This window comes from Tenrec ecaudatus, chromosome 1 (genome assembly GCF_050624435.1).
Source record: "Tenrec ecaudatus isolate mTenEca1 chromosome 1, mTenEca1.hap1, whole genome shotgun sequence".
NCBI lineage: Eukaryota > Metazoa > Chordata > Mammalia > Afrosoricida > Tenrecidae > Tenrec > Tenrec ecaudatus.
This window is the reverse complement of record NC_134530.1, coordinates 261,448,591-261,463,171: the sequence shown is the minus strand read 5'-3', so window position 1 is coordinate 261,463,171 and position 14,581 is coordinate 261,448,591. Positions and strand designations below refer to the sequence as shown.

The 14,581-nt window shown below is 45.7% G+C and overlaps 1 protein-coding gene across 1 annotated transcript in view; it reads left to right on the top strand.

The window, feature by feature from the left end:
* Positions 1–7,108: 7,108 nt before the first annotated feature.
* CAPN9 (calpain 9) overlaps positions 7,109–14,581 on the top strand; it is a 53,306-nt gene continuing 45,833 nt past the window's right edge. Inside the window, exons 1-3 of the mRNA XM_075540602.1 lie at positions 7,109–7,321; positions 12,213–12,282; positions 13,777–13,895. Of these exons, the coding sequence (XP_075396717.1) occupies positions 7,109–7,321; positions 12,213–12,282; positions 13,777–13,895 (402 nt within the window). The remainder of the gene's footprint in view (positions 7,322–12,212; positions 12,283–13,776; positions 13,896–14,581) is intronic.

Sequence of the window (14,581 nt, the reverse complement as noted above, 5' to 3'; positions counted from 1 at the left end):
TTTTTTGTATTTGGATGAAAAGCTCTAAATATCTATTAGGTCAAATTGTCTAATTGTGGAGATTAGCTCCCTAGTCTCCTTGTTGAGTTTCTTTCCCTGTGATCTATCTTTTTCAGTGAGTGGTGTGTTGAAGTCGCCCACTATAATTGTCGAGTCTGTGATTTCTTTCTTAATCTTTTGGAGTGTTTGGTTGACGTATTGAGCTGGTCTCTCATTCGGGGAATATATGTTTACAATGCTTAGTGGTTCATTGTCTATGGTTCCCTTGAGCATTATATAGTGTCCCTCCTTATCTCTTTTTATGGTTTGCACTTTGAGGTCAATTTTATCCGAGATAAGGATTGCAACCCCTGCTTCTTTTGTATTGCTGTTTGCTTGGTAGGTCCTTCTCCAGCCTTTGATTCTCAGCCTATTTTTGTCTGTAGCCTTGAGATGTGTCTCCTGTAGGCAGCAAATTAATGGGTTGTGTTTTCTAAGCCATTCTGCTAGTTTCAGTCTTTTAATGCCTGAGTTCAGGCCATTGATATTCAGGGTTATTATCTCAATGTGCGGACTCTGTGATGCCATTTTATACCTTTTGTGTTGGGAGTTTTCCTACTTTATTTTATCATTAGTATGTGTTTTGCGTGTGTTTCATTCTTGACTTCTTTCCATCCTTAAGCCATTGCTATCTTGGGGTCTGTTTTCTCTTTGTTGTGGTCTGGGTGAAGTTGTTCTATGTGTTGGTCTCTTATTTGTGCTTGGTGAGTGTTGTTCTTCTGCCCATACTGAGTCGGCGAGGATCTTTTGTAAGGCTGGGTTTGTTGTAACGTATTTTTTTAGTTTTTCCTTGTCTGGGAAGACTTTTACTTCTCCATCGATCTTGATTGATAATTTGGCTGGGTAGAGTATTCTTGGATTTGCGTTGTTTTCCTTCAACTTTTGGAATATGTTACTCCACTCTCTCCTTTTTTGCATCGTTTCTGCTGATAAGTCTGAACATATCCTTATGTGGTGACCTTTATATGTGATTGCTTTTTTTGCCCTAGCTGCTCTCATGATTTTCTCCTTTTCCTCAAAGTTGGATAGTTTAACTATTATGTGCCTTGGTGATTTCTTCTTGGGGTCCCGTCGTAGATACACAGTTTTATAAAAGACAACTAAATGAGAATTATTTTTCTAACCCAAATTCACTGTATAGGAAATGTATAAAACTCTCTATAATGAAAGGATGTAATTTTTAAAATTACATCTTCTTCTGCAACTTTAACTCCTAGTACAAAGCGCCTCTTTATCAGTGCTCACTGGTGCTAATGATACTCTTGTTACTGTGCCCTTCTTTGTGTATATAAATGACCTAATAAATGTTCCTGATAACCAAAAATAATAGCTGTCCAGCCAGATGATAACACTGCCAGTGGCATTCAGTTATCTTGTACATTGACACAAACAAGAAGAAACTCTTTATTCTTGTTCTGACTTTCACTTTGTGTTCCTAAATCACCAGAATGCCAGAGCTGGAATTTAGTGGTTTTCACTCAAATATGAATTCTTTCCCTAAAAGGGGTGGGGGTGGGGGAGAGCATATGTACCAAATACGATATCACCTGTTCAAGTCAGTGATCCCAAATGCAATTGAACCAGTAGCAACAGCCAGCGATTTACCTGCAGGTGAATCTGCCCGAGTAGACTCCTTTGGGTCTCTTAATTAGTCACATCGCCCGTGAAGCCCGAGAGGGATGAAACCCCTGGAGGTTAAGGCAGGCCTCCAGTGTTCCTTCTGCAGTGCTTCTTCACACATGATGAGAGCTGGACTAAGTGGCTTCCCACTCGGCACAACTCTACTTCATGCCCCAGCCCATGCGACTCACAGGCAAGGACCACTACCAAAAGATCCCCTCCCAGAGCCTTTGTGTCCCCTTTGCTCAGCGCATGAACTAAAAACCCACTGTTCTCTAATTCAGCACTGGGGTACAAGTTGAAGCCTTCTGGATCTGGGTGGATCAAGGATAGTAAGCGTTCCTAGGTATTCTGCAACATTCCCTCTGGTGTGGCAGTGAACGGTTGAAATAGATTTGTGATGAAACACAAGCCCTATTGCAAAGTTTAGGGGTTGAGGCAATTCATACCCCAATCCAAATTCATGGGATCAATTCCATGGGTCTTGGGAGTCTCTTCAGTAGGGTTTGCCACTTTTCCTGCCAAAGCAGATGGGCTGCCCTTTCACACTGCCTCCTAGTCCCAGGTTTAGATAGTGCCTATCACTTTAGGATGCTTGTACAAGGGAGCCTAACTCTTCCAAAATCTCACTGGACTTGTATCAGCCCTGGAGACTGGTTGCTCATAAAGCAGCAGTAATTCCATTCAGGGAAAGACACATCACAGGGATAATAATTTTTAGACACTAAACCCTAAGCCAACGAATTTTTTTCTTTCAATGCTTTATGCAAGATTTAACTGTCGTAGAGCACTATTCAAACCTTCCTTCTCTCTTTCAAAGTTTTTTTTTTTATTAATCATTTTCTCGGAGGGTCTTACCAAGGAATTTTTCAAACCATAAATCCTTAGTTCAATGAGCCCTGCTGGTACAAAGTTTTGAGTGCTTGGCTCCTAACCAAAATGTCAGTTGTTGGAATCAGTCTGCAGCCATAAATAGTACAGCCTTGGCACTTCTATTCTATCGTATAGGGTCCTTATGAATTGGAATAGACTTGATGGGCCTGGGTTTGTTGGGGTTTTTATTGTTTGTTTTATTCCTTTAATCCACCTATTTCATGACCACTTTTCCATTGATTCAATGATCTTTGGGGTTTCACAGGTTAGCTTTTGCTACCTAACCATTAAAAAATAAACAATAACAAACCTTGTTGTCACAGCAACCCCACAGGACAAAGTAGAACTGCCCCATACGGTTCCCAGGCTGCAATCCTTATGGAAGCTGACTGCCACAGTTTTCTTCCAATAACTGTTAGGTTTGAACTCACAACGTTTTGCTTAGCAACAGAGCTCTGAACTATGTGCCACCAGGACGTCTTTCCCCCCAAAAAAACAAACTACCTTTAAAACAAGAGAGTTTAAGTCAATAATTCCTTTTTTCCTCACTCTTCTACAGTTGGGCAATTTGTGCCAGGGCTTATGGACAACAATGTGCTGGAATGGCTTCCGAGATAAGAGCAGAAAGAAGTTCGGGGGGAGGGGGGGTGTTACAGACCTAAATTCACTGTTGAAGCATCATCTTGATCTAAACAAATCAGAGGCCTGCCCAGGTTCAAGGGTGGAGAAATGGATTCATTTTTCATTAGAAAGAGCTGCAAAGACTTCAAGCTATTGAGTAGAGTAGGGTGAAATCCCCATAAGAGGAGGGACCTTAGGAAGTGTTGGTGTAGTGCTTGGCATCATGGGTGCTAGGAAACTCTGGGCTTGCCCACACTACTCCTGGACAGATGAGGGCTAATTAGGATGGTCAGAAGAGAACTTTGTAAGGGTTGGAGTATTTCTCACTGGTCCTCAAATGTTACCTGGGAGCAAAGAAGAATGATGCATATAAAAATAGTATTTACTCAAAGATAACTCAGCCTTGACCTAGAAAATGAGTATGGTGATAATATTGAAAACTAACTGCATAATCCTGACATTGAGTGGAACACACTGGTAAGAGGCAAAATAAGCTTGAAGCCCAAGATCCAAGTTGAGGTCAGAAGAGAGAATGACTATTCTGTGCCCATGGGAAGCCCCAGGACTCACTACAGAGGGTCATGTTTCTCGTGCCCAAGTGAGCAGAGCACCTGCACAGACACAATAAGTGATACTTCACGAGGCACAAGAAGCAGGTGTGCACACGTTTTGTTGAAAGGAGCAGGACAGGAAGAGTGGCACGTATCAGGATCCACAGCCAGGAAGTTTTCTCCATTTATCGAGATGTTGACTTGGTTGTGAGGATTTTTACTTTATGTTGAGATGTGGTCTACTGGACTTGTTGTAGTTGTTAGATGCCATGGAGTCAGTTCTGACCCCTAGCAACGCTATGCACAGCAGGACGAAACGCTGCCCAGTCCTGCGCTATCCTACAGTTGGTCTTATGGTTGAGGCCATTGTTGCAGCCCCCGTGTCAGTCCATCTCCTTGGGAGCCTTCCTCTTTTTTGCTGCCCCTCCACTCTACCAAGCGGACTGGTCTCTCCTGACAACATGTCCAAAGTATGAAAGACAAGTCTCGCCATCCTTGCCTCTAAAGAGCACTCCAGCTGTACTGCTTCCAAGACAGACTTGTTGGTCCTTTCGGCAGTCCGTGGGATTTTCAGTATTCTTTGCCCGCACCACAATTTAAATGGAGCAATTCTTCTTCATTCTTCCATATTCAGTGTCCAGTGTTCGCAAGCATCTGAGGTGATTGAAAATATCATGGAACGGTTCAGGTCCACCTTGTTTCTCAAATAACATTTGTCGAAGCTGCCCATTTTGGAGGACGTGGCCAATGAAAACCTTACAAAGACGGTTGCCTTTAGTATTCATCAGGAAATGCTTCGAACCTTCTTTGGTTTCAGAAAGCAAGTGTGGTAGTTACATAATCTGGCATCAATTTGAGGATTAAGAGTGTGGGTTGTAGCCTGTCAATCAGGACATAGCCATTGAGGCCTCTGTGTGGGCATGGCCTTCTCCTGAGGATTCTTGGAACTCCTATATTTCCTCCTTGGAGGTGGAAGACACCCTTTCTCTCTCTGCTTACTCCCTGTGAGACATTCCTGAGGAGAAACCACATGGACCCTTGATAAGCCCTGGGAGCTGGAGAAGCCACATGGAGATCCCTGCCAGTGCTGAGATGCTTACAACACCACTGGATTCACAAGACTTCCTACCCACTGGCCTGTGATTTTCCTGCATTCGGCATCATTGCATGTGTTTCCTGAGTCTGAAGAGGACTCTATAGATTCGTATCAGACATATGGGCTAATATCAGAGTTATGGACTTGATCTAGACTGGACTGGGATGTTTTCTCAATATTCAATTACTCTTGTATATAAAGCTCTTTCCTATACACTTATGTGTGCTTATGAATTTGTTTCTCTAGGCTACCCGGACTAACACAACAAGGTTGTATCATTTGCACATCTGCATAGATTGTGAAAAAGTCTTCCTCTAATCCTGATATCATAATCTTCTAATAATTGAGTTTTTCAGATTATTTGTGTACTTTGTACTGTATCCTGAACACAATATACAGATGGAAAAATATGGTGAAAGGATAGAATCCTTATGCAGACCTTTCCTAATTTTAGACCACTCTCTTTTGTTCTGTTGTTCTATGCACAGGTTCTGCACATTAAGTATTGTGGAATTCTCATTGTTCACAACATTATTCATAATGTGTTATGATCCACAAAGGCAGATCCCATTACATGGTAAATAAAACTCAAGTAAACATCTCTCTGGTATTTTCTGCCTTCTGTCAAGATCACTGTGCCATTAACAATGATGTCGCTTTTTTCATGTCCTTTGAATCCAACTCGAATTGCTGGCAGTTCCCTGACAACAGACCGTTGTAACTTTTTTTAATCATCCGCAGCAATAGTTTACTTGCATGTGATATTAGGCAATAATTTCCACATTTGTTGGACTGCTTTTGGATGGACACAAATACAGATTTGTTCCAGTTAGTTGGCCAAGTAGCTCGCCTTCCCATTTTCTTGATGTAGATGAGCGAGTGCTTCTAGCATTGTGTCCATTTACCGAAACATGTCATTCAGGATTCTATCAGCTCCTGGAGCCTTGTTTTCCAACAATGACTTCAGTTTGGCTTGAATTTATTCCTTGAGTCCGTCAGGATCATATTCTACCTCCTGAAATGGCTATTGAGCAGTTCTTTTAGTACAAGGATGCTATATTTATTCCATCTTCTTTTGGTGCCTCATGTATTGTTCAATATTTTATCTAGAGAATCCTAGATGGTTGCAACTTGGGGTTCAAATGGTTTTTTTGTTTTTAGTTCTTTTAGTCTGAGGAAAGCGGAGTGTGTCCTTCCTGTTTACTCCAGGTCTTTGTGCATTACACTGTAATGCATCATGTTCTTTTCCCAAGCCACCCTTTCAAATGAGTTCATCTCTTTTGCTTCATAATTTCTTGCATTTGTTTGAGTGCTCTCCGTTTAAGAACATGTTTCAGAGTCTTTTCCGATATCCCTACGGGTCTTCTCTTTATTTGTAGGGACATGTTTGCTTTCTTCATGTCAGATGTTCTTGATGTCAAGGCACACCTGATCTTCGGTCATTAGTGTTCCAAACAGAAACCTGTTCTTAAGATGGTCCTCAATTTCAGTGGGGTTATAATCAAAGTTGTCCTATGCTCTCATACATTTGTTTTAATCTTCCCCACCTTCAATCTGAATTTACATATTAGGAGTTGATGGCCTGTTCTTCAGTCAGCCCAGCCTTGTTCAGGCTGATGATCTTGAGTAAAATGTATATGCAGAGTTTTACAGGCAAGGAATTTCCTTCATATGATACTTAAAGTGTCGCCTAAGGGATGAAGAAGAGGCCTTCTAGTTTGCCTGTATCCGGGGTTAGATCAGCACACTAAGGAAAGCTTACTCAGCTAGCCACACCTGTTCCGTGGCACCTCATCCGGACCTGCTTTCTCACCGAGTCTGCAGAAGTGAGTCGTTGAGATAGACCTGCAGCCCACAAAGCTGAAAACATCTGCTCTCTCCGCCTCTGATCCCAAACAATGTGGCTGTGCGCTCTATCGATGCGATATGCTGCTATGATGTTGCATCTTGCTCCCTTCCAACCACCAAACTGCAACTTTGTTTTAGGGCAGTGATACGGGGAAGGCTGCGCAGTGCACAGTCCCGTGGGAACACTTCCTGGACCCATTTGCTTGCTTGCTCTCTTTCTCGGGAAGCAATCCGCTCTCATTGAACGCCCAGGCCTTCAGCGGAGGGCACTGCCTGTGCCCGGAGGGGGCAGCCCGAAGTCCTGCCCAGAGCAAGTTGCTCTCCCTACACAGTTTGCGCTCTGGGCGAGGCCTCCTGGGTCTAGCTGGGAGTTCCCAGGCAAACAGGTGTGGACGGCAGGCCTGTGGCTGGTTCCTTTAGTGCTCACCACCTCCTGTTCTCACTCTTTCCCCCGAGCACCATGCCCTACCTCCACAGGGCTGCAGCCTCGGGGGCGCCCCCCACCCGCAGGGACGCCCGCAGCACCCACTCCTCCGGCCAGAGCTTCGAGCAGCTACAGCAGGACTGCCTGCGCAAAGGCATCCTGTTCGAGGACTCGGACTTCCCGGCCAGCAGTGCCTCCCTCTTCTACAGCCAGCGGCCCCCGGTGCCCTTCGTGTGGAAACGACCCGGGGTGAGTGGAGCCCGAGGGGGGGGGAAAGCTGGGGGGCTGTGAACCGACCAGGGGTGAGTGTAGCCCGAGGTGGGGGGGAAGCTGGAGGGCTGTGAACCGACCAGGGGTGAGTGTAGCCCGAGGAGGGGAAGCTGGGGGGCTGTGAACCGACCAGGGGTGAGTGTAGCAGGAAGAGGGGAAGTTGGGGGGGCCTGTGAACTGACCAGGGGTGAGTGTAGCCAGAGGGCTGGGAAGTTGAGGGGCTGGAGGGCTGGCGAGGGGAACTTGAGAAGAGGGAGGAGGCTGCACACATGTACAAGACTCCTTGGGACAGACATCAGGTTGGTATGTTCTGTGGGGCGCGTCCTGGGGCACCTGCACCCGGCTGCCTGCTAACTGCGCTCATGCAGGCTGGACCCCCGAGTCCTGAGCCCCGGTGTGTGAGTTATGCATTAGCTGCTAAGGAAAGGTCAGCAGTCTGAGGGATTGACGCCCCTTCTTCTCCCATAAAGATTGATAGTCTCAGAAACCCAAAGGGACTGTCCTACCCTGTCGTAGGGGCACACTATGAGTCGGGGTTGATTTGATGTCAGTGAGCTTGGTGTGTTGTTTGTTTGTTGAGCTGGAGGCTGAGTTAGAGAAGCACTTGTCCGTAGTAGGCAGAGAATGGAGTCAACGCTCTGGACAGACTGCGTCCAAAAAGCGAAGGCTAAGGAATTTAAAGGCAAACAAATGCAGACATGGGTGGAGGACAGCCCGGGCAGCGCCGGAGCAACACTGTGATCGCGCCGATGAAATGTCCACAGCTTTTGGTGCCCGGCCAGTGGATCCCGCCTCCTACCTGCCCTCCTCCTCCTACAGCAGAGGCAGAGCCCGGCAAATGTGTGCTCAAGGAGGGGCCCTGAAACCCAGGCTTCTCCGTTTCCTGAGGGAGTAGACTCAGAATGGGTGTCCCCACCTCCAGCCGGCCAGAGATGCTGAGTCCCAGTGACACCAGCTGGTGACTAGAACCAAGTGTCAATATTTGCCACGCTGGACAACTCAGGCCCTCCCCGTGAGACACCCCAGCTGGCTCTCGCTCCCTGTGGGTGCTGGCCCCCTCTGCCACGAATGTGTTACCTGATGACAGCCAGGCCATCTAACTTGCTGAGCCTCAGTCCCCTGCCCTGTGGAATGCGAACCACGGTTGCGGTGGGAGTTCCGATGACTGTGCCAGGTCCCATCTCTAGCACATCAGTCGCAGGTGCCCAGAAAGAGGCAGGTGCTCTGTCATTCGCATTTGTCATCATCACGGTTATCAGCTCTAAGGCCCATGGCATTTGTGAGGGGCTCAGGACTCACCCCATCAAATCCCTCTCTGTGTTCCTACATTAAAATGGCTGCACTGGCTTAAGTGAGAAACTCATATGTATTAAAAACAACAACAAAAACTTTTGGGTTCTTCACAGTGGGCTCAAAGTAAACACAAGCTTACTTTATATAGTACAAAGGCCGTCATTGCTATTTTTACTCTCGTCTGTGTGGAGTGTGAGTAGATCGTGTGCGAAGTAGATAGTGAGTATGTGTGCATGATTTGTGTATATGAATGTGTAAGTGTATGTGAGTGTGTGTTCTATGTGCAAGTGTGTGTACGTGTTTGTGCCTGGGGTATAGCTGAGTGTCTATGAATGTGTCTATATGGGCATGTTGAATATGTAAATGTATGTGTGAGTGTGTGTGACTTAATGGGAATCCGTGTATATGAGTGTGTTTGTGTATGGTGTATATGTGAGTCTGTGTGTATGTAAGTGCCCATGTGAATATGTGGAGTGTATCTGGTGTGTATATGAAGGTATGTGTGTGTGAATATGTAAGTGTGTGTGGAATAAGTGTGTGTGATGTGTAAGTAAGTACATCTGTGTGTGAACAAGTGCAAGTGCCTTGTGTGTAAGAGTGTGTAGTGTACATGTGAGGTAAAAGTGTGGGGTGTGTGTGTGTGTGTTTGCAGACATAGAAAGAAGCTGGCTCTCCTGGCAACCTGAATATCATCTTGGCATTCTTCTTCCCCACCCCACCCTGCCACCTACGGTGGCCACAATGCAGCATTCCAGGCAGGGATCAGCGCAGAACCACTGATGGCCAGCGCCAGCAATTCCAAGCTTTGTCTATAAAACCCAAATCCGAAAATTTTAAAAGAGAGAGAGAGAGAGGAAAAAAAGAAAGAAAGCCAGTCGCTCTGGAATCCCATTCTGATACACGGAGACCCCGTGCACATCAGAGTAGGACGGTGGTCTGTAGAGCTTTTAGTGGCTGGTTTTTCAGAATTCGATTCCTACGCCTACCTTCTGAGGCTCCTCTGGGTGGGCTTGACATCCAGCCGTTTGGTCAGCAGGTCTGCCCGTTAGCCACGTGCCCCACCAGAGGCAGTGTCTCCCCTTGTGCATCCAGTACTTGTGAGTCTGTGTCTTTGGCTGAGGCCCTGATGACCTATCAACACTCAGAACAGGCCTGAAAGCAAATGTTCCAGGCTACTGGGCCCTCTGTGCCCGTGAGAATGCCTTCTTGGTGCCAAGGGCTTGCCTCCCTTCTCTCTTCTGGAGCCCAGCAGCACTCGGGGTGGGGGTGGGGTATCCATGGACATTGAAAATGGACATTCCACTACAAGCTTAGAATGTCTGAGCAGGAGGAAAGCAGCCCCACGTGTGACAGATGGGGACACCGTGAAGAGTCCGGGGCCTTCCTATTGAATGGGCCTGGCCATTGCAGAGCCCTCCTTCCCGAAGTTTCACTGGGGGGTTACAAGGAGGCAGCTCATGGACTTGAGCCTCTCTGCTCCTCACTTCTTGTCTCGCTCCCAAGAAATATTTCAGGTGAGGGACAAAATGCAGATCAGAGTCATAGAAAAGGGTTGAACAGAAAGGACAAACTTATTGAAAGGGATACCCGCTAAGGTCCCTTAGCTAGTCGACAAGGGCTGGAAGAATGCATTGCTGAGCCTTCTATTCTGCTAATGGAGGAGTTCCCACCATTGCCTAGCTTTCTGGTGGGTCTTCCGCTATTGGTGGGCCCTCAGTCATGAACCTCCGGTTATGTGTGCCCCTACACTCTAGTAGCCCAGAATTCATTGTATACCCTTATCTCCAGACGCCCAACCCCGAGAGTCGATTCAAGCATTATGGAGGTAGTATAAACCCACTGTCTCTCTCCACCTAGCCTTTTCCTGATCTCCACGTCTCTTCCACAGAGGAAGAAATGTGTCCTGTCTGTCCTTTATCTTCCTTTGTGCTGGGAGGTCTCTCCCCCACCCCACCCCCTTTGTGTTAAGATTCCTGCCAGACTCTTGCCAGCACCACTTCTGCTCCCTCTGCCTGCCGCTGGGTAGCTGACATTTCTTTTCCTGCTTTGTCCCTTTCCACCGTGCTTCCAGTTGGGGAACGTTCTGCCTACTTTACCTTTAGCTGACTGTCCTGCCAAATCCAAGCCAAATCAGACCTACTGCCATTGAGTCACTTCCAACACACAGTTTCCTTTAGGACAGAGTGGAACTATTCTTTGGGTTTCCAAGACTCAATCCTCAAAAAAGCTGCCCGCCTCATCTTTCTCTCACTGGGGGATTTGAATCTTGACCTTGTATTCAGCGTTCTGTGCTTCCAAACCTCATTGTCATTTTTGAAACATCTCATTGATAGTGTGCTTTACTTTTGCTTTGTTCTTTTTTTAACGGTTTTATCGGCACTTCATTCACACATCATACAATTCAATAGTTCAGTCATGTCAAGAAGAGGTGTACAATCATTACCACAATCAATTTTAGAACATTTTCTTCTTCTTTGTAATCATCGTTATTCATATAATTAATTTTTTTAATCATGGCAAAAAAATACCCCAGCAAAACAATCTCCAGTTCAGCAACCTCTACATGAATAATCCAGTGCCATTGATTATACTCTTCATGTTGTACAGCCATTATTGATATTCTTTTCAACATTATTCCACCATCATTAACATAAACTCAAACCCCCCTAAGGAAAAACTCTTCTTCTTTCACCTATGGTAACCATTGGTCAAGTTTGGTCTCTCTCTCTCTCTCTAATAGTTTTCTTGATATAACATTCACATAGCATATACTTCCATAGTTAAAACCATTTGTAAAAGAGCTATATATACATCAGCACAATCAGTTCAAATACTCCCTCTCTCTTCCAGCATTGTTTGCTCCTCCATTCCCCTCACCCTCCCCGCCCACCATCTCCAACAAACCATTGCATCAGTTATTGTCTGTAGGCATCCATTCCTTCTGGGCTTTATAAACTGGGAAACATAATAGAAGGAATTTTTAAAAGTGAAATAGAAAGAGGAAAATAATATAAAGTTAAAAATAAAGATTAAGAAAGAAAAGACTACAAACAATATTTTAAAAGCCTAATAAGAAATTTCTACTGTTGTAGAACAAGTGAGAAATATTTAAGCCTAGAGCAAATTCAGGTTGAGTCAAGAAAGAAGTCGATTGACCAACTGATTATATTATACCATGGTTCAATCCAATAAAATCAAGTTTGCAATAATCTCTGGCTGATAATAAAGCTGTTTGAGTCCCTTTTGGTTAGAGGGCATCTGCCAGAGGCTTAATCTTAAATTTATGACTGATGCCAACTATGTAGCCAGATGTGGTGAAGTTTATTTGAAAACCGCTCAGGCGGTTGAAGAAGGTAAAGTCCCGATTTGGCACAGATCTTCCATAAGCACTGCGGTTTACCAGAGGCTCCAGGTCTAGCTTAAGCATACTGCCAATGGCAGCCTTTCAAATACAGAAATACAAGGAGGGGGAGGAAATCCCATTTTCTCAAGGAAGCGAGAGATGCCCTGAGCCTTCTCCGTCTTACGAACTCACTCTGCATCAGACTTCACTCTGATAAAGTTCTCATTCTTCCAGGAAATTGTGAGAAACCCAGAATTCATTCTTGGAGGGGCCACCAGGACCGATATCTGTCAGGGGGAGCTTGGTAAGTGGAAGGAGGGGAAAGGGTGGAGAATTGGTTTGACAGACATCAGCACCTTCTGAATGGGGCTTACCAGGATTGGTCAACTTTATCAGCACCAAGTCATCATAGAATGCCCAAGGTGGTATGGTTGAATGGAACTTCCCTGCCAGCACCCTCTCCCTCGTTGACCCTCCCTACCACCCTCCAGTCCACTAACCTGCTTCCTCTGAATAGAGTCCTGTGGGCTCTAAGGCCCTTAAAATCCAACCCCTTTGATGGCAATGTACATGTGGTTTCTGACCCACCTGCCAGGTGTGGTTATGAACATGACCTTCCAACCATCCTCCCAGTTTTACAGATGAGACCAAAATAAATTCATGGCCACTTATTCATACTATCATTTTCCAATGGGGTCTTACAGAAGCTGGACTGGAGACCCCAAAGGATAGCTAATACATTAGAAAGCAAACTCCATGACTTTACAAAGGCTGGGGTGCCACGGACCCGGTTGTGACTTCTCAGATCTAGTAGTTTCCTTCCTGATGAGCACTCAGCAGTTCATTCTCACTTGTGCAAAGCAATCAGAAAGGCGCCATATTACACCTTATTTCCTGAAAGCACATGAGAACACGATAGACGGTTCTGTCCAGAAATGTGAACTTTGAGGAAGCCAGGCTATGTGTGCAGGAGTTTGCGTTCCAGTTACTTTGATACCCTATAAAACCCAAGACATCTGGGAGGAGAAAATGGCTAGGTCCTGTCTGTTAGATAGATGGACACGCACAACATCTGCTCACACATGTTCTAGCAGCAGCAGTGACAGCACTTCCAGGCACTAGTTTAAGGCACTCAGGCCATTCTCAGTGCAGGCCAATGGGTCCATCGTGTGTCTGGTAGAAACAGCTGGAACACCATAGGAGGGGTTACTTCACTGTGGACTCTTCCTCCAGACGTATGCCAGTATGAAGACACAGCTTGGAAATTCATTCCATGGCTAAGTCAACAAATCTTGAAAATGGAAAATAAACAGAAACGGAGCTATCCTTGTGTATCACTAAATGTAACGAGCTGTGGGAAGTATCACTCCAAGGATATCCTCCCCTGGTCGTGTAGGGAGGCATGCTGTTCTGGGAACACCCGAGTGCTGAAGGCCTTGCAGGACAGCCGCTGCGATGTGGCCGCTTCTCTTGCTCATCAATATGGGCAGCCTTGTTACACAGGAAGGAAAGTGAGTATCATTCCGCAGAGCTGAACTAGAATAGAGCCCTGTGCTTGGACCCAAGTAACTGTATCTGACCACACTGTCAAGGGAGTCAAAGCTGTTTATGACAACTGGCAGGGAAAAAAGCAGGGAGGGGAAGACGCATGTATCTATTCCTGTTCCATTTGTTTTTATAAAAAATGCCGAGAAGCTGTGGCTACATCTGGAACTCTTTCTATCTCCCATGGCATTCCCTTTCCCGTGTGCCCTGCGCTGCTGGTGAAAGCAGGGCTGTGTGGCTTTTATTTTTGCAGGAGATTGCTGGCTATTGGCTGCCATCGCCTCCCTCACACTTAATGAAAAAGCACTGGCTCGAGTTATCCCTCAGGACCAGAGCTTTGGCCCGGGGTATGCTGGTATTTTCCATTTCCAGGTAAGAGGAAATCTGGTCCAGCCGTGTTCTCTCTTTGAGCCCCAGCACGATGGCAGGGGCATCTTTATCGTGCTTGGAGGGCAAGGCAGGAGGTGATGGCATCTATCAGTGGGAGAGCTCTGTTTACTCGAAAACCACCCTTTCCGGTGGATAATATGTAAAAGCATTAGATGAGCATTAATAACATCCCATGGTAGATCCTTAAGTGATATTTTGGCAAGCCCGGTCTCTGTATATTAAGGGTTTTATTATTTAGAATTGCATGTGCTTCCCGCATAAAATTGCCTAAAAACAATCACATCTGTGGGGAAACGAATATTTCTCATAAATGGAGAGGTCTTTCTTACTGAAGAAATGGAAATTTGGAGACATTGAATGAGTTCAAAAAACAGAACCAAGCGCTACACTGAGACAACTTGTGCTGGGATAGTGTGGGGAGAGCAGGACCATGAGTGACATACAGTGGTCCAGGCTCCCCCTTCTATACGCTCCTCCATCAGGTCTCCAGGTAGGGGCCACTCTTGTGGAAACACATCTTTTCAACAAACTTAACATTTCTCTTGGTAGAATTCAGCCTCAGTATATGCATCTGAAAAATGGAGACACTAGCACTACCTCATAGAAGTTTCTTAAGAATGCAGTGGACCTGGAGATCCCCTGGCTGAGGAATCTTGGGGAGGAGATGA